Source organism: Aedes albopictus, chromosome 3 (assembly GCF_035046485.1).
Source record: "Aedes albopictus strain Foshan chromosome 3, AalbF5, whole genome shotgun sequence".
NCBI lineage: Eukaryota > Metazoa > Arthropoda > Insecta > Diptera > Culicidae > Aedes > Aedes albopictus.
In genome coordinates, this window is record NC_085138.1 from 143317289 (window position 1) to 143340721 (window position 23433).

The 23433-nt window shown below is 43.8% G+C and overlaps 1 protein-coding gene across 17 annotated transcripts in view; it reads left to right on the forward strand.

The window, feature by feature from the left end:
• LOC109424083 (uncharacterized) overlaps positions 1–23136 on the forward strand; it is a 638365-nt gene extending 615229 nt beyond the window's left edge. For 5 of the 17 annotated variants that reach the window (XM_062842966.1, XM_062842971.1, XM_062842972.1 and 2 more), the window contains 4 exons: positions 9454–9834; positions 9896–9978; positions 10602–10987; positions 22478–23136. In XM_062842966.1, the coding sequence (XP_062698950.1) occupies positions 9454–9834; positions 9896–9978; positions 10602–10987; positions 22478–22667 (1040 nt within the window). In that variant the 3' untranslated portion in view covers positions 22668–23136. Of the gene's footprint in view, positions 1–9453; positions 9835–9895; positions 10082–10601; positions 10988–22477 lie in introns of those variants that run through there. The other 12 variants (XM_062842968.1, XM_062842969.1, XM_062842970.1 and 9 more) reach the window with 12 other exon arrangements.
• Positions 23137–23433: the final 297 nt, after the last annotated feature.

The window sequence follows — 23433 nt, forward strand, 5'->3', positions numbered from 1 at the left end:
TCGAGGTTTTTGATGAGGTGTTCGAAACTGTTGTTTCGGAGGGTGGCCATTCTGGAAGCGATCTGCCTATTCAGATCGGCCATCTCCTGTTTCTTTCTGAGATCTCCAGTCCTTTGGAACTGCCGTCTACGAATATTGCGCAATCTTATCATAAGCTGGGTGTGAGAGTCAATGGCAACAAACTTACCCCTAACAGGTACACGTCGGATGCATGCCTCGTCTGCCACGGATATGGCCCGCTGAAGACCCTCCAGGGCCCGGTCGATGTCCTCCTCGGTATCGAGCGTCGGATTCTCCTCGATGTTCTGGTCCACCATTCGAGCGAAGACCACCCAGTTGACGTGGTGGTAGTCTTTCCGCTGGTACAGTGGGGCAGCAATCACGTTGGCCTTGACTTGAGCTACCACCGGTTGGTGGTCGGAGCTGAGATCGTTCTGCGCCACCGGTTTGGTGACATCCACATTTGACAAAAAGAGGTCCAGGATGGATGGACTTCCTGCCGGTGAGATGAAGGTTGGTTCGTCCGGATTGTGCACCGTGTACAGTCCATGTTGGGCGTGATCGAATAGTAACCGACCATTCTGGTTCTGCCGGTAGTTTCCCCAAAGCTCGTGGCGGGCATTGAGGTCTCCTCCAACGACGAAGCGGGAGCTTGTTCCAGTAATGGCTGTCAGATCCTGCTTGAACTTGGAGCTCAGGCCATTTCGGTCGGTACACTGCCGTGGACAGTAGACGGCGATGAACCGAATGCTTCCCAACGTTGATTCTACCTCCACACTGAGGGCCTCAATAACAGAGGCACGAACATGTGGAAGGATGGTGTATCTGATGCCTTTCTTGATCACGATCGCAACACCGCCCCCCTTCGAGCTGGTGCGATCAAGCCGGATAATGTTGTGTTCTGGCAGCCAAAAGCTGTCGCCGGATTTTAGGTGGGTCTCGGAAATTAGTCCCACGTCTATGCTGTGCTTGCTAACAAAATCGGCAAGCTCGATTTGTTTTGCCCGTAATGAGCAAGCGTTCCAAGTAACGATGTTAATCGGCTTAGTTCCCATACTTACCGATGATGGAAACGACAGTGCGTAGCTGCTCCGAACGAGTCCTGCACGATCGCTTGATCATCAGGACTTCAGTGACCAGGATGACCAGCTCCTCGTCGGAAAACAGGGAGTCATCATCGGCCTGGATGAATGGCTGATCTGGTTGCGCAGCACCAGCGATTGCCGAAGGGGGGTTTCGGCGTGGCCAGACAGGAGCCGGCCGTGAGCTTGGTTGAATCGTTTCAGCCGCGTTTAGTGGCGGAAAATCTTCCGCTCTGAAGGTCGGCGCCTTCTCCTTCCTACGGCCCGGCTGGTTAGTTGTGGACGCCTGTTTCCGGATGCGCTTGAACTCCTCACGTTTGGGGCACCGCCGGTCAGAGCCCTGATGAGCATCACCACAATTGGCACACTTGAACGTAACCGCGTCGTCGGACGCAGCTCCGTTCAGAGGACAGTTGATAGTAGCGTGTTTGTCAGCGCAAATGCCACACCGTGGATGGAGGTGGCAGTTGCGGGTGCCGTGTCCAAAGTTGAGGCACCGCTGACACTGCGTTACATCACGGCGGCCGCCGTGGTAGCGCTCCCAGGTGACGATGATGGAGCGGATTGTGCGAACTGCTTGTAGTGCGTTCAAAGTTACCGTTCCTTTCCGGAAATGCACTAGAAAGACTACATCCTTGTACTGCTTCTCCGTTTCGTCCCTCCGTGTGATTCGATAGACGGCAGTTGGGGCCAACTTGTACCGGCTCCGCAGCTCTTCCTCGATTTTGTTGGGATCGGTGTTTGGTAACCCCCGGATGACAGCCTTGAACGGCTTTTCCCCGGGAATATCGTGCGTGAAAAATTCCACCTTGGAATCCTTCAGGAGAGTGCACACACGGTCGTACTCCGGCTTTGTGTACACCATCACCTTCGTGCCGACGCGCGTGAGTTTGTACTCAGCCGACACATTGAGCGCTGCGATTTTGCTGGACAACTTGTCCAGAGGCACCTTTTTCACCACCAGAGGTGGCAGCTTCATCTTTTCCGCGGCGGTTGCCGCAGCTTGCTTGGTTGGTGGATGGCCACCCTGTTGGAACTCTTCCTCCGGTACTTCGCCGAAATCACCCAAATCGCTGTCGTTTACCGCCGTTCCACCGGTACTGTACCGGTTTTGCGACAGTAGCGTCTCGACGACGGATGCTTCGTCGTCGTCCGGCTGCTTCTTCTCCATCCGCAGAGGCTTCTTCTTCTTCGCTTGTGTCAGCTCTGGTGAACTGACCGTGGTGTTGATGGACACGTTTGTCTTCTTACGCCGGCGGGCCATTTGCCGACTGTACAACTTTCACTGCAATAAACTTTTCCCGCTTTACACTTCACGTCCGTCGCGTACGAGAGGTAGAGGAAAACTGATGATCAAAATGACGAAAGAAATCAGAGGGAGCAGCTTTTATGCCCTAGATTAGCAGATGAAGCTCCTCCCATTCGGCTGGCTTTTCAGTATATTTTATTTGCATGACCCGCCCCGCATGCACCAGACGCTTGAAACGGTTAATCAACCGAGAAATGAGAAAATTTCCATTTAACGAATAAAGTAATCAAAATATTGTAAGGTTAAGATCATTTTAACTCGAACAACGTTATAATTTATCGATGTTTCACGAAAAATGGTTCGGATAGGGTTGATAAATTCCGGATGGAACCATTAGTGACCGGCATCATCATTCTTGCGGGGCCACCAAGCATTCAATCTTTCACTTTTCGGTTGCACCACACTTTTACCGATCCATGATGGAATGAAATAATTATCTGATTCACAACTCTTGATGAATAATTTTCTATGGTCCTGAAAAGAACCGATTGAATATTGAAAGATTTTAGACAAAAAATGACATGAATTTATCATGCCACGCAATGCGTGTTGGATTCCTCCGTGCTGAATGCTGAACGCCGTCGAAAATTGGCCCGCCGCTTGTTGCCCTGGATGTTCCTGATGCTATCATCAATGCGCCACCGCCAATCAATCGGCGAAAGGGCCGAGCCCCGAGGACAGCGACGCAACTCGCAAATTCGTATGTCGCTGATCTTTCTGTGGATTTTGCTGCCTCTGCCACCACCGCCGAGCAATCGATGAAACGTATTCTTTCCTTCGTCTGCCGCGTTAGACGGTTAGAAGGCGAATGTGCAACAGCACCCTTGCCGACAACCACCGACGCCGAACCAACACGGTCGTCAAAGAATAATGAGCGAAAACGCAAACGAAGAAAGTGGGCAGCTCTCGTTCGATGCGTTCACCTCGAGACGACAAAGGCAAATGAGGGAAGATGCGAAGAAGCAGTAGCTTTTATATTCGACGGGAGCATCCAAAATGTGCTCCAAAATGTGCTCGATCGTGATTGGCTGGAATAAACATGGGTTCACTTTTCCCAATTTTTCAATAGTTTGTTATTGAAAAACAGCAAATATTATTATTGGACATAATTGGTGTAAAGATTTGCAATCGATTGGTGCCAAAATTTTGAAAATTCAACAAGAAATGGCTGAGCTATTAACGCTCAAAATCTCCACTTTAAACGTAACGCGGCTGATTTCTGAAAATTTAGAATGAAACCCGGTATAGAAAAGAGAGACGTAGTCCTACGTCAAAATTGCTATCTTCTGTGACTGTTTGAGAGAGAAGGGTGATGAACGCTAGATTGCCTTATACGCTAGTGCTAATTAAGAAGGGGCAACATGCGCTCTGGAGCCGCTAGTGACTCGTCCCACTCTATTGCAAAATATTCATGAAGTAGAAACTACACCGAGCTTAGACCTCTTGACAAGTCTCCCGAATCCGTTTCTGTGACAGCAAAATCCTCAATCTAACGTTCGCAATAACTTGTTGCAAACTCAGCCCGTCTAGCTCCAACGTTTCGTTCGCAGTACCAACTTTCATGGTTTTCATTTCCAGGCAATAAATGATTTTCTCCAACAATATTTCAACTCACTTTAAAATCACGCTCAGGCTGTGCAATGTTGTTTACAAAGTATCGCAAGGGAGAAACGAGAAACGCGAATCGCAAGATTGAATGAGCATACCAGCTGACAAACAAGGTTGCCAATTTGGGAAATATGTTCATTTGAACGAAACATTCTGATGCTTCGTAGGCCATTTTTTCATGCATATGATCCCGCATAGAAAAAAACAGTATGACATACACTTCCAACAATAAATTTGCTCCAAACGGTAAGGTTGCATCATCTTGCTAACGTTGGACTTCGAGGACGCAAAGTCAATCATGGAGTCAAGCTACCGCGCAGCCACCTCCATCGCAGACAGCCCATCTCCAGTCTTGTTGATGGCCCTCATCAACCACGCTCCGTCCAATACCTCATCCGACAGACTAGTCGGGAAGGAAACGAGGATACCTACGCTGGCACACACCTTCTTCTGCTCTCCTTAACGAAGGCCTAGTCAGCCCGCTTCTCATGAAGGGGTTAGCCTACCACTTTGCTGATTATTATTCTTGTTTTGACACATTGAACCCCACGAGTAGCACGGAAAAAAAGGTCCGCCACGCCAGAGCCCTGAATTAACGCGGTAAGGGACAAAATTCTGTGGGGGAGCCCAGGTACCCCACAGGCTCCGTTAACGATCGAGCTTCTTTTTTAATCTGTATTTACGAGATTTTTAGCCCTAGGCTAGTTCATCTCGGGGCCCACACTTTACTTCCTTTCCGAAGGAAGAACTCCTCGATCCTAGGACCTCGGCGTGGTAGTCAAGTGTTCTAATCATCACACCAGGTCCGCTCCACATCGAGCTTTTTTTTTCACCTCCTCGATTACTCATTCCTCGGTAAGGGTCGATTGACACATTGAATTGGGGTTACCCCGACTACGTCACAAGTTGACGCCAACACTCAGAGCTCTGCATGCGATGGCCTTACATCTATGGCGTACAAAGAATGTAGCCCGTCAATTAAGGCGTGGGCACCTTTCTTGCGAATATAAGTCCTCCAACCAGCTGGTGGGCAATTCTTCTTCCTCCATATCTTTACAAGAATGTGATGGATTGATTGATGTAGCTGCTCGCTTCTATGCTTATAAAGATTGACCGAGTTCTTGTCCTTTACAGCAGACTTGCTGTTTATAAGCTCCTTAAGGGCCTTCTAAATCTCATCCTGTGTTGATGATTCCATTGTTCATCCACTATGTTGATACTGTTCTTGGGCGCTGATGCATTGCTACTATTCAACAAATTTTCGAAATACCTCTTCCAACAGGCCACGTGCCATTAACCACTTACTTATTTTCAGTCTCAAGCTCCCACGGAGATGCAGAGGGCCGAATTGAAAGATCTTCTTCTTGAGCGATTGCCCACCACATCGCCTTGACCTGTGACCAGGTCAAATTTCTGTCGACTTGCTTTATTTTGTTGTTGAGACTGCACTGCCATGCACCGCTGGGTCTGCCTCTGCTACGATGTCCTGCTGGAAACGCTTGTTTGCAGATTTCGTTTCCCTGCGTAGAGTGTGGCCGACCCACATCCACTTCCGCTCCCGAACTTCTGTTGCTATCGGCTTTTGATGACATCGACGATGAAGCTCCACGTTGGAAATCCAATTGTCGGGCCACCATGCACGAATTAAATACCGCAGGCATCTATTGACCTGTAGCCGTTGAGTGTTCTTCGCTGATACACATCGAGTTGAAAATTTGGATTTTGGTGCGTCGACTAATACATTTCTTGAACTCGCAAAGGCAGCCATCGCTTTCTTGATCCGTGTACCTATGTTGATCTGGGTGCCGCTATCGGCCGCCATTTGGCTACCAAGATATTGGAAGCTTTCAATATTCTTCACTGCTTGCCCAACTACCGTGTAGCTGGAATGGCTAACCTTGTTTACATCCAACGATTTGGTCGTGTTGACGTTGATGGTGAGACCTGCCGCCAAAGAGCGATCGACAAGATCATCAAGCTTACTCTGCATATCAGAGTGCCGTTGAGCTAAGTCATCAACGTCATCAGCCAATTCTGAGTCATTTAGGTGCTCAGTGGTAATGGGCTACCCAGCAACCCACGATTTGGTTCACGATCAATCGCACCTACCAGGATCTCGTCGATTACGATGAGGAACAGAGGCGGTGATAGGATACATCCTTGCCTGACTCCAGCAACGGCTCGGATGGGATCGGACATAATCCGTTGTGCAGTGATCTGCACGATAATGCCCTGAACTGTGCTTCAATGAGGCCGATGATTTTCTCAGAGACACCTTTGGTCTTAAGGGCTTCCCACATGTTTTCGTAATTGAGACGGTCGAAATCTTTTTCGTAATCAATGAACACCAGGTAGAGAAACTCTTGGAATTCATTGATTTGCTTCAGGATGGTTACGGAGCGTGACAATATGGTCCACACAGGATCGTCCGGCACGGAATCCTGCTTGCTGTCGTCGGAGAGTTGCATCAATCTTCTCCTGTATCCGGTTAAGGATCCCTTTGCAGAGGACTTTGAGAACGATGCACGGCAAATAAAACCCCGCCAATTATCGCATACAGTCAGGTCACCCTTTTTGGGTACCTTTACTAAGACGCCTTGCATCCAGTCAGTCGGAAATGTCGCGGTTTGCCATATGTTGCAAAATAGTTGATGCAGAAGTTGTGTGGATACTACGGGGTCAGCTGTGAGCATCTCAGCTGACATGCCATCGATCCCTGGGGCTCTGTTCGATTGCATGCTACGAATGGCTGTTTCTATCTTCTGCACTGATGGAGCTTCGGTGTTGACACGGGTAATGCGTCGAACTCTTGGCGTTTCGACTGGTCAGCCGGGTCGGTCAATAACTGTCCAGATGTGTCTTTCACAGGTATCGTAGCATTCAAATTACACAGAAAAAAAATTTCATGTAAAATTAAGCGAAAAATCATGCACATAAAGGGAATGCTAGAGTAAGTGCATATTTACATGAGATATCATGTAAAATTACGTTCCTCTCCTCTTCCTCTTCTTGGCGTAACGTCCTCACTGGGACAAAGCCTGCTTCTCAGCTTAGTGTTCTATGAGCACTTCCACAGTTATTAACTGAGAGCTTCCTCTGCCAATGACTATTTTGCATGTGTATATCGTGTGGCAGGCACGAAGATACTCTATGCCCAAGGAAGTCAAGGAAATTTCCTTTACGAAAAGATCCTGGACCGACCGGGAATCGAACCCGTCACCCTCAGCATGGTCATGCTGAATACCCGTGCGTTTACCGCCTCGGCTATATGGGCCGTTACATTCGTGTAAATTTCCGCTAATAGTCGCGTAACCGGTTGGAGTCCATGATGGTTTACGCGATGGTTAGCGGAAATTTACACGACAATAATGTAATTTTACATTATATCTCATGTAAAAGTGCACTAACTCTAGCATTCCCTTTATGTGCATGATTTCTCGCTGAATTTTAATTACATATTTTTTTCTGTGTAGTCCCATAAAGGCGACGTGAGATATCGTAGAAAAGACGAATATCGCCGGTATTTGCGGCTTTCTCGCCTTCGTTGGCTAGGGAGTCCACCCACGCTCTTTTGTCCCGCCTACATGAGCACTTCACTTTCGTCTCAACAGCCGAATTCCGCCGACGGGCTAAAGCTTAGGCTCCTCGTGTTTTCGCTCGCTCTATCGTGGCTTTGGCGTTCCTTCGCTCCTCTATCTTCCTCCAGGTGTCATCTGTGATCCACTGCTTTCTCTGGGTGTGTAGCTCACCCAAATAATGCTCGTCGGTGTCGATGAAGGCGTTCTTGATCTTCATAGCTACTATCTTTAGGAATATCCGGAGCACGGTTCTCTAGCTCCTCGACCAAGGACCTTTTCAACAAAGCGTCTTCCAGTCGGCGTGTGTTGAACCAGCGTCCGATAAGAAAAAAGCGATCCCCCAATCACCATGTCATTGTTGCCAGCAAACTCTGCTAACAGCTTACCGTTCTCGCTCATGTTTCCGAGGCCATGGCGTCCCATGACGTGCTCATAGTCCAAGTTGTCGGAATCAACCTTCGTGTTGAAGTCACCCATGACGATCTTGATATAACCTTTTGAAATCTTATCCACGACAGCATTCAGTTGACTGTAAAAGTTCTCTTTATCTTGCAATTCGGCAGCATCAGTTGGCGCATAACATTGGATCATGGTAAGGTTTCGAACCACGTGTTCTGAATCTGGCTACAATTATCCTCTCATTAATAGGTTACCACTTCATGAACGCAGCGTGGGCGTAAGCGCTGAGGAGGAAACCAATTCCACGGTGGCGAGGAGCGTGTTCACCTCGTAGGCCACAGTATAGCAGAATTTGTCCCGACGCCAATCTGTGTTCTCCAAAGTTCGACAACGGACTTCGCTCAGCCCTAGGATCTCAAGCTTCATACAGCATGCCTCATTGGCTAGTTGTACCAGTTTACTCTGCTGGGCTAGGGTTAATACATCCCAAGTTCCAATTCTTGGCCGTGGTTTCGCGCTAAAAGTCGTTGCCGTTGAATCAGTTCGTTGTCTTTCATTTTCGGTTTCTGTAACGGTTTTTGGGTTTCTAGAACAGTAGGTTGTTGGCCTAAGGTCTCCTATGCACACGCGTGGTGGGGCTGTCACCTTAGGCAAGCTTCTGGTTGATAAGCATTTCATACTCAGCCGAAGCATGGCAAAACAAACGCTGATTGAGCTGCACATCCTTGATGAACAGACGCTCGGGACGTACCTCCTTAATCTAGCTGAAGTCAGAAGGACAACAGTGCCCACGTTGCACTACCAGCTAAGCACACAACTCTTAGCTGGCGGTCTTTGTCATCGCTTGACCCGTGGAAGCATGAGGTAGGAGCTTGTGAGGACCAGAGCTACATGTTAGAAGCTCTTCTTATCGATTCGCCGTTTTTCAGTTCACCGGGTCACAACGGATGACCCGAAAAAGGTAACAAACGGCATGTTCTTTTGCAACCCGAAACTGTTAATATAACGTCAAAATAACAACCAAAACTTGCGCTGCCGTAACTTTACATGTGTGTTGCTTGGGTTCAGAAGCATGTTACCGTTACCAATAAAGGCATATTGCTACCGCTTTGGGTTGAAAATCGTCGGTCAAAGAAAAGCAAATTTTGATTCGTCTGAGATAAAACGCTTCACTTTTCAAGCGCTGAACTTTACTGAAACGTCGCTGAGGAACTGAAATCATTCATCTCAAATGATTTAGAACTCCAATCCCTAATATTGTTACAAAATATTTAAAAGAAAACGAAGTCGGTATTGATTTGTTAACAACTCACATAATTTCAGAATATGAGATATTTCCACGAAATGTGTAATATTTGGTCATTGGTAGGTATAGCCCCTCTCGCCAGTAAAATTCAGTTATATAATTGAACGCAAATACTCCATCGTTCCGATTCGTGTGCTAACGACTTCTCCGGTCATATCTTTTCTTTCACAGGTTGGACGGTAACGGTGGCCGGAAACTACAACCCGGAAATGGCCCCAGATGTCGAGATGAAGCTCAGCTTCCCGAAGCAAGCGAATGCATCGATCACTGGCGGCAGTCAAGCTTTAGCCAGCGGCATCACCAGGCGCACCACCCAACCCAGTGGTGCCGCCGCCGATAGTAGCCTTCAATCGAGTGCCATTGCTGGCCACCGGAAGCAATACATCGAGGAAGCCCATCACATTCCGGGTCGAGGAGGTGGCGGCCACAGCTACCCGGCGGCGCAGGATGATGACAGCTATGGCGGCGTAAGTCGGGGCGCGGCACGGGCAGCCCTTCCACCTCCGGCAGGTTTGAATCCCAAGCGGACACTGTCCCGATCGGATGGAACCGGTAATTGAAGCGCGTGTAGTGTTGGTTCGATCTTATCTTCTAAGCAACTCCCAATTTTCAGCAGGCGGCAAAGATTATCGTCTTCCAAACGTTGGCCCCGCGAACAACGTTACCGGAAGACAAAACGCTAAGAAATCCATCAAGGTATTAGATAAGGTTAATACTCGAACACGCAGCTCAAAGTAAGCTTCCAGCAGCAGAAGTAGCGAGAATCAGCTGGTCAGCAGAATGTATTTCCAAATTATGTGTAATGTGTCTTTGTTTGCTACTTGATATGTCGTAGAGTCAGTCATGTTGAAAACAATCTATATTCGTCCTACGAGAGTTCGTCCCAAATTGCTTAACCAAATTTCAGCACCTGAAACATGAGAACAAATAGGTAAATTGGCAAATTAGATCGTTAAATGTGTATGTTCATTTGTCGTGGGCTGCGATGTAGATTGCTGGTGGCAAAGAGGAAAATCGATATGAGTAATCGATGCCTTTGTTAGTCTCGCTTGCTTTTGTGAGCAATAATCATGTTGCTAAGCGTGAAAAATCAAATAATGCCCGAAAACCCTTTTACGAAAATATTGAGATCGTCGTAAATCCGTGAGATGTTGCCTTACATCGCTTGCACTGAGCTTTCATATGTGCAGATATAGAAGCTTATCAACCATAAATGTGCTGCGTGTTTGTGTCCTAAACGTTCCTACAGTGCAGTTAATCGATCATACATAATCCTTACTCTCACACATTTCCCCCTTCATTGTGACCATTTCCCCCAGCAGACAATGGAATGTAGCGTCGTGGCTTCCGCTACAACGAGAACCGTCGCCAACAAGTACCACATGCTCTCCCACCAGCATCAGCAACTGCACGATCAACAGTCGTACCCCTCTCATCACTACAATCCGTCTTCCTCATCCTATCACCATCAGCAGCAGCAACAACAATCATCCTCAACTTCGGTCGGAGGTCCTCCGACGACGGCAACAGCAACTGGTGGCGGAAATCGCGGCGGCGGTGGCGGTGGCCATGGTGGCAGTAGACCACGTGCTACGTCCATCCAATCACTCCATCCCTCATTGCAAAATGGTGGCGGTGGCAAGTTTTCCTCATCCAACTCGCACCAGCCGCGCTATCACGATCAGCCTCCATCCTTAGATTACGGGTAACTTTGTGTGCTTTGTGTGTTTCCGGCGGATTGCGCCGTTCCCTTATGTACAATATTCAAAATTCCTTCCGCGCTTGGCGTCGCACCAACGAAACAGTACCTCCATACTTTGGCTTTAACGTGTGCACTTAGAGGATTTTTAGAGAACCAAAACCAACATGTGCGGAAGCGAAACGGAATGGCAGCATAAAACATGTAGAAAAATTAACTTATCAAACAATAATTATTATACCCAACTCAAAAGGTTTTCCTTCACCAATTTGTCAGTGAACACCATTCAGTAACATCCGGTTAGGGGCTGCATGAAAACACGGTTTAAAATTACATCACAATCAGTGAATTGTATAGTACATTTTTTTCATTATCGTCGCAACGCCTTTACCGTCATGCCTAATGTTGCATACTACCGTCACACACTACATTAATGCTGCCGTCGATGCATCAATGTCGTCTACCATGAATGTAGCATTTGGCACCATGATTGTAACACAAATCAAGATGATGGGAGTACGAAATGACAGTTTTGAAATGTAGAGTTGGAGTTCCAGTGGTTCCGAAAACTGCGAAAGAAAAATGCGGATAACTCGTGCTAGAGGGTGTCAAGGGCGTTACTTGGGGTCTGAGGGGGTATTGGGGGATTTTGGAGGCATTCCAAAGAGCTTCAGAGCACTTTCGGCGGATTTCAGAAACGTTACGGAGGCGTTACATGGCGTTTTCTGGGGTTTCGGAGGGTCTGAGGTGCGTTACATGGGGTTTCTGGGAGTATTAGGGGGATTTTGGAGGCATTCCAAGAAGCTTCAGAGCATTTTCAGCGGGTTTCAGTAACGATACGGAGGCGTTACATGGCGTTTTCTGGGGTTTCGGAGGGTCTGAGGTGCGTTACATGGGGTTTCTGGGAGTATTAGGGGGATTTTGGAGACATTCCAAGAAGCTTCAGAGCATTTTCAACGGATTTGATTTCAAAGTCGTTACAAAGGCGTTTTTGACGATGGCGGAAACCCTCAGTAGTGTTCCTGTATTGTCCCAGACACCCCAAGCGCCATATTTAATTCCAAAATGGCCTTCAGCCTTCGGGTTTCAACATCAACTCAATTAGCCAGGTCTGAAAATATCCGTATGGCATGAGACTTTTTGATTTGTTAGACGTGGGCCGTAACTATTCAGTTGGGAGCCACTGACTTTTGTTCCCCTCCTCCATCGGTGGTTATGACCCTCGGAACGCACAATCCGAAAATCTTTGTCTCCGCTTCTTCACACTTCCGGTTCCTAAGTTATACGCATGTCCCGTTCGCAGTTTTCGGAACCACTGGTATTTCATTAGTTCACTCAATTTGAAAATCCACTACATTTTTTGCCGTGATTAAAAAAATGTCACAGTCACCCATGAAAATTTCATCTGGTCATACGTGTATGTTTTTGTTACATGATAGTCAAGACCATACACCCACGATTATCATGCAAACTACAGTTTTTGATAGTACATTTTGGATCACTGATCACAATTCTTTTTATTGCACTTTAATGATACTTCAAATCGAACATTTTGAACATGAAATACATGAAATGATAGTAAATGATTTTTACCTAAAATATATTGATCGCTTTGTTACAAGACAACATTCGTATCGAAAGACTTCAATGATTGGACACAACCAGCAATGGAAGGAGAAGGAGACGCATGGTAATTAATAGGCTAGTAGGCATATCTCACTCAGTCCGCCATCGCTGAAATTATCCATCTTAATGTGTTAAATTAACGTTTTCCATGATTTTCTTTCAATTATACCAGACGTTCTCAGACTTTATCTTTTTAAATTTAGATATGTGTTTCCTAAATGCAGACTCGCATAGCGTAATGATTATTCATAAATTTAATCATGATCAATGAACAGTGATTAGCATTAATCGAAAATCATTAATCATTCATCTTAATCACACCGCTTTTGCAATTTAATCATAAATAAGTAATCAAAACAAATTTAATCTATCATTAATCATTCAGTATAAACAATGATTTACCATATACAATATATGTTCCAATTTGAATCAGTTTAACTCTTTTGAGCCGGAGGGGTCATATGTGACCCCAACGTAGAAACGGCTGTATAAATTCACCCATTCGATAAAACAGAATACTGCCTTCGGCAAAGTTGTTGCAAATTGGATCCTCTATTAGGGAAAATGAGAATATTTGTATTTGGGACTTCATTGATATCCTAGAACATCCTGAACACCATGAAATTTGGAAAAACGATTATAATTGACCAGTTGTTCTAATAGCTAAACTTGGATGTGTTTTACGTTACGTTATACATATAGTATTCATTCCCAAGTAACAATTCCATTGCTGATTGGTTTTGTTTAATTTTTATTAGGGTTTTATTACAGCAATAATTAAAACTCACAGTTTTATGAATGCTTTTATGAAAACCATTGATAAAATATTTTATAGTATACTTGAAGATATCCATAAAGACAGATTTTATGAGTAAACAAAACTTTCCGATATTTAAACCTTCTGGCAATCATTATTACCACAATAAAACTGTAAAAACTCTCAACAGATGGCGATCCGTTCGATTAGTAACGACATCTGTTGGTGGAAAAGCAGAAACAACGACGCTGCTAGGTTTATTGCGGTCATCATGAAAGTAAACTTGCTTTCGTTTTATTTTTGCTGATTATGGTCGTCGACATATTGAATAATTATCTAACGTGAATGAAAATAGTTAATTTTGCTCAAATTAGCAATGAATTGATAGTTTGCCACCATTTCCATAACATGCTCACATAAATAAACTCTCTCGGCTGAATTTTCTGGTGATTCGAGATTGTTTTGCTAAATTAACAAATTGATTTATTTCATTCCAAGATAATAATATTCACTATTTTCGAAGCGCATTAATGTTATGATTCTGCAACCCCAATATTCACGGTAAAATTGAATGCGCATTAGCCTACCAACACAATAACTTCCAAAATATTACTTTGAAATGATCGCTTTCTACTTACGAATGATGTATCCTCCTGAACTTTACGTGCCATCAAAGAAGCTTCTCTGCATCTTGAGCTGTCATAGTTTTTGTTGTAAAAAAAAAACAATCGAGAATGGAAAACTTTTCAACTAGGTTTTAAAACGGCTTTATTGCTACTCTTAATGCGATTTGCAAAACCTCTCCGGGAGTGGTCCACTTAGCCGGAAGATGCTCTTAAAGAGGTTATAAAGAGGTTTTGATGTATAAATCAGTTTTATTGCATGTTTTAGATCTCTTGTAGAGCTGAACATAACTTAAAATGTTACTTGGGATTTAGCCTTCGTCAAGAATAACAAAAGGTGTTTTATATTCTGGGATGTTGTAGGTGTTCCAAACTGTCCTATAGTGAAGTTCTTAAAATCTACAAGAATATTGTTTTGTATTTTCGGTAATAGAATTGCATAACCTACTGGGACCGTGAATATCATTGGCATTTTTCGAGGGTAATCCGTGACATTTACCTTAAATATTCGAAAAATAGTGTTTTTTTCCGTGACTTTCTTGCAGAACTGGTCTAGCCGCACAAGTTTCCCAAATACCATATTCTCAGGTTCAGCTTCTAAAATTAGCTGTAGGTTGTTGAATTTGGATATGACGAAATGAATTTTTCAGCACTGCCTGTAACTATTGAACCAAAAGAGATAAAGACTGTTTCAGTGCACGAAACGACGCATCTTTAACCCTAAAAGGGATACCTTCATGGCCTCAGTTTCGTCACCTCGCTGAGTGTGTTCCATCAAAGACGAGCTCTGAAAGGCGCCTGGGGTCCAATGGACCCCAGGTATCCCTTTTAGGGTTAAATGCTCTACAAGTGTTTCTTGGGCGACTTTGATGAAAAATCGAAACTGAGAAAGTTAACGTCAGAAAACCGGTTTTTATTGAACCACCCTAAGCTTATTCAGAAAAATACCTCTAGATGGGTAAATTTCAAAGCTACACATAAAAAGTGTCTTCAGCAAACTTGCTCAAAATTGAAAGATCTACAACTTTTCCGAAAAATGTATACAGTTATACTTGCAAATAAAAATGTTTGGTTTCCAATTTCTTTAAAAATATGGACCACCCTAATTTTTATGCACATAGGAAAGAGGGCCTTATTATTAGGGACAACTTTGTAGATGACCATATTTGCCTAAAAACTCATTTGAAGGCGTTGAATGCATCTTTCCTCGTAAATCTGGTTCTTGGACCACTGTGCAGTTGCCATATTTGTTATACTGAGTAACGTTGCATAGTCAACCGCAGATACTGAAGCAATCTGAAGTCTACTAGCTTTCTTAAAACCTTTGCGACATTGAGGTTCGTCCAAATTGTTATATAATGAAGTCCTTCAAATCTACAAGAAAAACTTTATGTGTTGTCACCATAAATAATAGCATATCATAATCTGCTGAGATCCGTGAAACTCTTGAAATCTCAAATGTCATTCAGAGACACTATGTGAATGTTCCAGGTCAGCCAAACTATCTTTGAGTACAGAACTTCAGGTCTACACTCGTAACATCAGCTATATCTGACATACTGAGTAACGTTTCATAATTTTAAATAATTTTGAATTTTTATTACATAGTTTTAAACTGTAATCTGTAATCCCCCATGGCATATCATGAGTCAGTTCAAGATAGATTTGAGATAATCCAGATCAACAACACTAAATACTCCGGAGACCATAGCTTCAGATCTACACTTGTGATAATAACTTTTGCCACTACGTTAAGTAGTGTTACATTATCCACTGTGCCTACCAAGTTAGAGGAACAATAAGCGTTGTTATATATGTTTAGGATATTATGGGCTTCTGTAGGGGTGATTGAGGAGACTTGATCCCTGGGGAGACTTGTTCCCCCATGTTTTTTCGGAATCAAATCAATTTTCTTCTAGAATATTTTTTTTTTCAAAACTACAGTTGAACAAGAGGCTATGTTCTAGCTATAAGTGATTTTGATTGTGCATAGCATTATTTTTTAACGGCTGATGGTTTGTTTGCAATTCCTCAGAAATCTTTTTGCAGCTTCCGAAAAATCTCAATAACTTTCTGAAAATTGAACCAAATTGTGTAAAAATCCAGAGTGGATAACTGACACTGAGGAAGATTACAAGTGGTAGTCGAAATACGCGTATCTGTCAAAGGAGAAGCAACATAGGGCGGAATTAAAAGGTACGAAACTGATTACACTCATTCGAATACACAACAGTGACATGGGGAGACTTGATCCCTCGAGGATTACACACACATTATATGTAAGAAAAAAAAATATACTCCGAAGCTTCTATCACAGAGAACAGACATCCAGGCTAGAATAAATTTCATTCGGAAAGTTGTGTAAGGATTTGAATCTTTACTTGAGTAGGGTTGCAAACCAATACACGATTATTATTATTATTTCTTTATTATAGAGATTTTCAGCCCTAGGCTGGTTCATCTCTTCAATACACTATGACAACACTAACGCCACCAAACACCATGTTGCCACAGTCAGTGGTGAATGGAAACATTTCAAGTGGTGAATTAAATTAGTATGGGAAATTAACCGATTGCAGCGCCACGCTATTGCCACTTGTGTTGTCGATTTCAAATGGCCGTTAAATTCCTTACACAGTTTCGAAACTGGACTTGGATGTCTGTTCTCTGTGCTTCTATTTACTTGGAACTCTAGTGTATTCAACGATAAAATGTGTCAGATAATTATCATTTTAGTACACATCATGAAAAAAGGGATCAAGTCTCCCCATTTTCAAAATACGGTATATTTTTAATAACTTAAGGAAATCTTACAATTTGAAATGCACTATATTAATCAAAAATACAAGAAAACTTGAAAAGAAAATAAATATGAAGCCTCTGAAGTTGATTTCTCTAAAAATTAACCATGTGCTCTAAAGGGGATCAAGTGTAACCCATTTTTGTAAAATACTTCATAAGACATGCCTCCATAAAGACCCAGTTTTGAAAACTTTAACAATAATTTAAAGTCCTTCTGTTTTATATAGATGTTTATCTGCCATTCTGTGCGAAAATTGGTTCTGGTTTTGTGTGTTCCTTAAAGTTACAGGCAGATTAAGAAAAAGAGATCAAATCAACCCAGTCTTCCCTACTGTTATGAAGCTTAAAGCTTGATAAAAACAACCAATGTAACTTTCAGAAGACTTACTGGACATGATAGATTACAAATCGTAAGAACATCTTGTGGAGCGGACCTGGTGTGGTGGTTAGAACACAAGACTATCACGCCGAGGACCTGGGATCGAATCCCACTCCCGGCATACTCACAAAATGTGGGTTCTTGCTTCGGAAGGGAAGTAAAGCGTGGGTCCCGAGATGAACTAGCCTAGGGTTAAAAATCTCGTGAATACAGACAAAAAAAAATTTTAATTAAAGAAGTTACCGTTACACCCGTAGACTTAAGGATCTAAATTCAAGAACAGTTTGGATGACCTAGGACAGTGTTTCCCAAACTTCAAGGAAGTATCGCCCCCTTGGAGCTTGACAATAAACATTTTCGCCCCCCTAAGGAGATTTAGTTTTTCCATGATGTTTGTCATGTTTGTGCTATTATAATATTGTTGAACAAAATCGAGCAAAACAGCACGGACTGTGAACATTTACGAACACATGTTATGCCTAAGATGTTTTACCAGTATTCTGAAAGGGGGTTCTTCAACACCCGAGATGTTTGGTTACAAGTACTCAAATAAGACTGCTGGAAAATTGAAGAACAATTACAAAAATATCTTTTATGCAAAACGTACAACTCAGGAATTTATTGGTGTATTTTTAAATGTAGTCAGCTTTGCTCAGTAATTTAAAATTAAGAAAATCCAGTGATGCGAATCCACAAGTTTCCAATGAATTGGAATACGTTTTATTGTCTAATAAGTAGATAAGCAGACATGCAGTCATTACTCGGTTTTGAGGAAAATTTTCAAATTAGCTCCTAGTAATTAACAATGTTTGGAATTCCTCCGGGAAGCTTATATGAAATATGTTCAAACAATGTGTGACTTTCATTTGAAATGTGTTCTAAGATTCATTTTAAACTTCATGAACCTGTTCCTTTTATAATTTGGCCAAAAATCAATCATGAAATTTCGCCACAGAAGTTTCTTATTTATTTGATTTCTAAAATCACTAGGAATTCTTTCGGAAATTCGTGTAGCAGTCTTATTTGTTTTCTTTTTCTTGGAACTTTGCCAAAAAGTTCACTTCAAGTATGTGGCAATCCTATTCCCACCTAATGGATCTGACAGGAGCCAACATATCTCGTGTATCCACAATAACAAAGCATTGGATATACAAATGTTTACATACTGGATGTTAGATTCTTAAACATGGCGGCCTCGCACCCTGGTAGTTCATATAAACTTCGAAAATTCGGTAAAATTTAGTCGATCTAGGCTAGGACATTTTTCAATAGTCCTAGAAACAAAAAGGAATGTGAAGGTGTTTTGATGATTTAGTTGACATTCTGGACTTGTATTTCAATACTTTTTTTTAGTATTTTTCCCCCACAATTTTGGTTTTTCAAATTGTCGCTCACTTTGGGAATCACCGACCTAGGATATCCCGACTGATCTGATACTGTCTATTGAATTTTCAGAAGAATTTCTGGACATGATAGATTGCAAATCGTAGCTTTGTATAATGAAAGAAGAATGCACCCGTAGACTTTAGGATCTAAACTCAAGAACAATTTGGATGACCTAGGATATCCCGACTGTCTATTAACCTTTCAGAAGACTTGCTGGACATGATAGATTACAAATTGTAGCTTTGTATAATAAAAGCAATTACCGTTACACTCGCAGACTTTAGGATCTAAATTCAAGAACAGTTTGGAGGACCAAGGATATCCCGACTGATCTGATATTGTCGATTAACCTTTCAGAAGAATTATTGGGCATGATAGATTACAAATCATAGCTTTGTATAATGAAAGAAATTATCGTTACACTCGTAGACTTTAGGATCTAAACTCAAGAACAGTTTGGTTGACGTAGGATATCCCGACTGATCTGATACTGTCTATTGAACTTTTATAAGACTTACTGGACATGATAGATTACAAATCTTAGCTTTGTATAATGGAAGAAGTTGCCGTTACACCCATAGACTTAAGGATCTAAACTCAAGAACAGTTTGGATGACCTAGGATATCCAGAAAAAATATTCCTCATAATATTCTACCGTTTTTTATGCTATTGACCACCAAAGCTGCAGAAATACGAAGAAAAAAACTCAATAATAACGCTTGGAAAAATTCCGGCTTCAAAGTGTTAAATGCTGTTCTGAAGACTAAAACTTTCTTCATGCAGGCTTTTTATGCCCTACAAAAAACGGTGTATATTTCCGAAATCTCACAATTTTTTTGATGACGTAATTCAAATCGTTCAAAGGCGTGAACAAAATGATCTAGTACCCCACACCAATTTGATCAACGTGAAAAGACGATAAGAACGGCGTCACATGTTTACGTCTAAAATTGATGTTTTAGGTAACTATCCTGCTTTGTGATATTGTATGCCGTGCCCTACAATATTGTGCATAAAAGAAAATATAATAATGACGGTAACTATGGCAACGGCAGCCAGGGGAGGTTTATAGGGACGAACAAAGGGAGGTTGCAGGGGGCCAAAAAGGGGTTTCAGCGGTTGAGCGTTTGAGGGGGTTTCAGGGTTCTCTCAGGGGGCTTCAGAGACATTTAAAAGGGTACCAGAGTATACCAAGAGGTCTTAGGGCCGTTCAAGGAGGTTTGAAAGGGGACGTCTCAAAGTATTTAGGGGGATTCAGGGGATCTCTAGGGCGAGTCAGGGGGTCTCAGGTCTTTTAGGTCTTAGAGCCGTTTCAGAGGATCCAAAGGGGTTTCAGGAGGATACCTGGAGGTCAGGTCAGGCGTAGGCGTCCCACCAGGGTGTCGTATTGGCTGCCTGGCAGCACGCTCGTTTACGTGTCTTAATCTCTTTGTTCAGTGCCAATTTAGCCGCCCTGTAGGCCTCGCATCTTTCCTCTCTACCTTCATTTGTACGAGCATCCGCCTCCTAGCTCCTAGCTCCAAATCCCGCCCCATTTAAAATACACTGGGGACCAAATCCCGTGACACGTTTTCCGAACTGTAAACCAGCCTTTAGGCAGGATGCTCGGTGCTCCGCAATTTTTGTACACTACCTGTATACCGGTTTATATCCATTTCTAGGTAGGGATCGCTTTGGAATTGTGGCGTCGCATGCACGGCTTAGGGTTCCGACTAGATCATCGCTGGATGGATCGTCGGTGCTAGGCTCTATAAGCAATCGCTCCACAAAAATTGTGATTTAATGACAGCTTATCGCGGTCAGCCATCCCCGATGACGGTCGATGACCTTCAGCGTGGCCGTCTTCCATCGTGTTCCACACTCTATCGAATCACCAGATGGTCACCATGTGCGTGTATTCATCGTCAACCCTCCAGTACGAGCAAGGGCTTAGACCCGGGCTCCACAAAGTCACGTCAATGATGAACTTTGCACCGTTCCTGCTGTAGGTAATTTTTTCACCTACGTTCGCGACATCCACGTTCTGTCTTGCCATGGCTTCGAGTAGTGTCCACTGTCCAGCCTCTCGCGTTAGTCGATCGGCTACCACACTCAATCGCACAGGCGTTGAAGTCTTCGCCGATAACCGCAGGACTAAACCCTACAAGTGCGCTTGTTACCGCATCCAGCATTTCTGAGAACTGGTCTATCGGCCATCTGGGTGGAGCATAACAACTACAATAATACACTCCATTGATCTTCGCTATTGCGAAGCCCTTGTGCGACCTGGAAATTATTTCCTGATTCGGGAAACGACCGGTTGTACAGATCGCCGCTAGCTTGGCCTTAGCCGCTACCCAGTTCCCGTTATCGGGAGGGATGCGGTATGGTTCCGATAGTAGGGCGGTGTCGTACTTGACTCCGAAACTGACTACCAAGCCCACCACTTATGTCCTTGCTCAAAGCACTGGTGTGGCCACTAGCGGCTCGTATATGCTGAGCGGGCACAATGACCATCCTGATTTTGCCGACGATTTTAATCGTGGCGATTTGTGTGCCTTTCGGGGCACTTTCGCAGGCAGATCGATGCACTTGGTGCATTTACCACGCACAGCCGCTGAGGAGCTGCTGAGAGCTCCTTTACGTCGGTGATCCCGTCCAGGTTTTTACACTGGAGGGTTGCCTTCGCCGTTAGGGCTCTCATCTGCATGTTTTGCCCAGTACCTCTTGAGCTAGTACTTTGTAGGAGGTGCCTTTCTTGGCCGCTTATTTTTTCAGCACTAGCATCATCTCTCCAGCCCTGGTACGCCGGATACTCTTAACACCCTCGCCTAGTGGTGGGATACGATTTTCGACTCACATGGCTCGCAGCACCTCGGCGTACGAGTCTGCCTCGGTTTTGAAGACTACCGCGTCGCTCCGTTCGCGCTTGTGGGCTTAATTCACTTTTCTCAACTCCTTCTTTCCAACCGTAATCCAAGGATTCTGCTTCCCTTGGACCGGTTGGCCTCCGTTTCTTTTAGAGTTGGCTTCCTGGGGCTTGGTTTCCCCGCTTCGCAACCCACTTAGGAGCCTAGTTACTCGCGCTGGCTGCCCCTTTCTTCCTCGGCTTTCCGCCCGCCCCTGCCGGACGCTTGTTGCCCCCGCGGGTCGCGTGTCCTCGACAGGTTTCAGTCATGCAGCTGGAGCCGTAGCACGGTTTGACCCCTCTGCTACGGCTCCGGCGAACTGCATGGTCTCATGCGGCATCGTCGCGTTACCAGCAAAAAAGAAGCTGTCCGTTTGGGTTGACCGCACTTCCCTGCTCACGTCAACCGTACTCCTATCTTCGACCAGGAGATCGTACTCCTCCTGCGCCTGAGCTAGCGATTCGAGGCGCTGTTTTAGGTCCTTGCTGATGTTAGTCCGCCCGCTCGTAAAGCCGATTAGCTCGTCCAGGCCTACAGTGATAGTGACGGTGGTGAAATATCAGTAGTCAACTGACATGACTGATATTTCGCAGCTCTGCCCAAGACACGGTTTTATGAGATGGAAGATATTAGCCCATCCGCCGTTTAAGAGGATAGAATGCCGTCGCTACCAGCTCACTTGTGCATAGGAATTGAAACCGTCTTCGACTTGATTGTTTATTATTTATAAAAGATATGACGAATAATAATAAAAATCCTAGAAAGTATCCAGTAAAAATAACGAAACGACGCAATTTCTGCCGTTTTAATTATAGCCTAAGATTAATAAGGTTTAATTAAGAAGAAAGGCGAAATATTGAGCTGAGCAAAATAATATTGCTAAATTCTATAATGAGCATGTAATAGAGTATGTAATTGATTTCTAAATTACTACGTCGCTTCTTCACTCCACACATGTTGGGTTTTGGACCAAAGTCGCCATAAATAAAATAAAGTGAAAAGTAATACATATCCCCTCTCTATTCTCCGCACAGAAGTAACGCCACCTACCGGCGGATGTCGCTGGAGAGCCCACACGGTGGCACCGGACCCGTTGATCACTTGTCCGTCATGGGCAATGCCATCGCACCGGAGCACAAACCCAAGGTACCGACGATGAGCGAACGGGATCTCACGCGAAGGCACCATCCGTGCTACACGCGCAATATGCCATATTTTTCGTAAGAATCGTACTAGAAACTAGAACAAGATCTGTTGCACAAAGTTAGAATTTGATTTCCGGTGTATAAAGTTTGATTATTAAAATTTTAGTAGAAAAAAAGTACAAGAACAGTTCGGCAAAGTTGAGAGACCATTGTCTGTTCCACAGACAAAGCTGTAGGTCGAAATACCATTTAAGAGCTAGTTTCACAATTGTTTCACTTTTCTTTTCGTTTTGCAAAATTCCGATAAATTTCACTGTAGCCTTCTTGTTATGTGTTGTTCAGACTACAGTGTTTTAGCATGGTATGGTAGTTATAGACAGGATTCAGTCATATAACATGTCTCAACTTTGTAGTCTGATACTTAGCGGTAGGATAGTTTCAGTTGTTTGTTGCATTTAAAATTCGATGAAATGAAAATAAAAGTATTACTTGTAATTTCATATGTAATAAGCTAAAATGTGATTCAAAATAAAAATTGTTCTATTGAATATCTAAAGTTATCATTCTTAATTTGATGTAATATCACAACACTAGGGAATTCACGCTATCATGCAAACCATAATCCCTACCAGCATTTCCAACATTCACGTGTTCGCCGAAGTGCTGCTTCCACCTATCGATAAACTCACGTTTTGTCTTGTCTGCACGATCCCGTTCTTGCACATTTCAACTCGCGACATGAAGTCTTTGCGGGGGTATACTGTGTCTCTATGGTCCACTGCACGATTATATTCTGGCCTGCTTACTCCAAGGAGACGGCAACCTATTTTTCACTATGGAGTTTG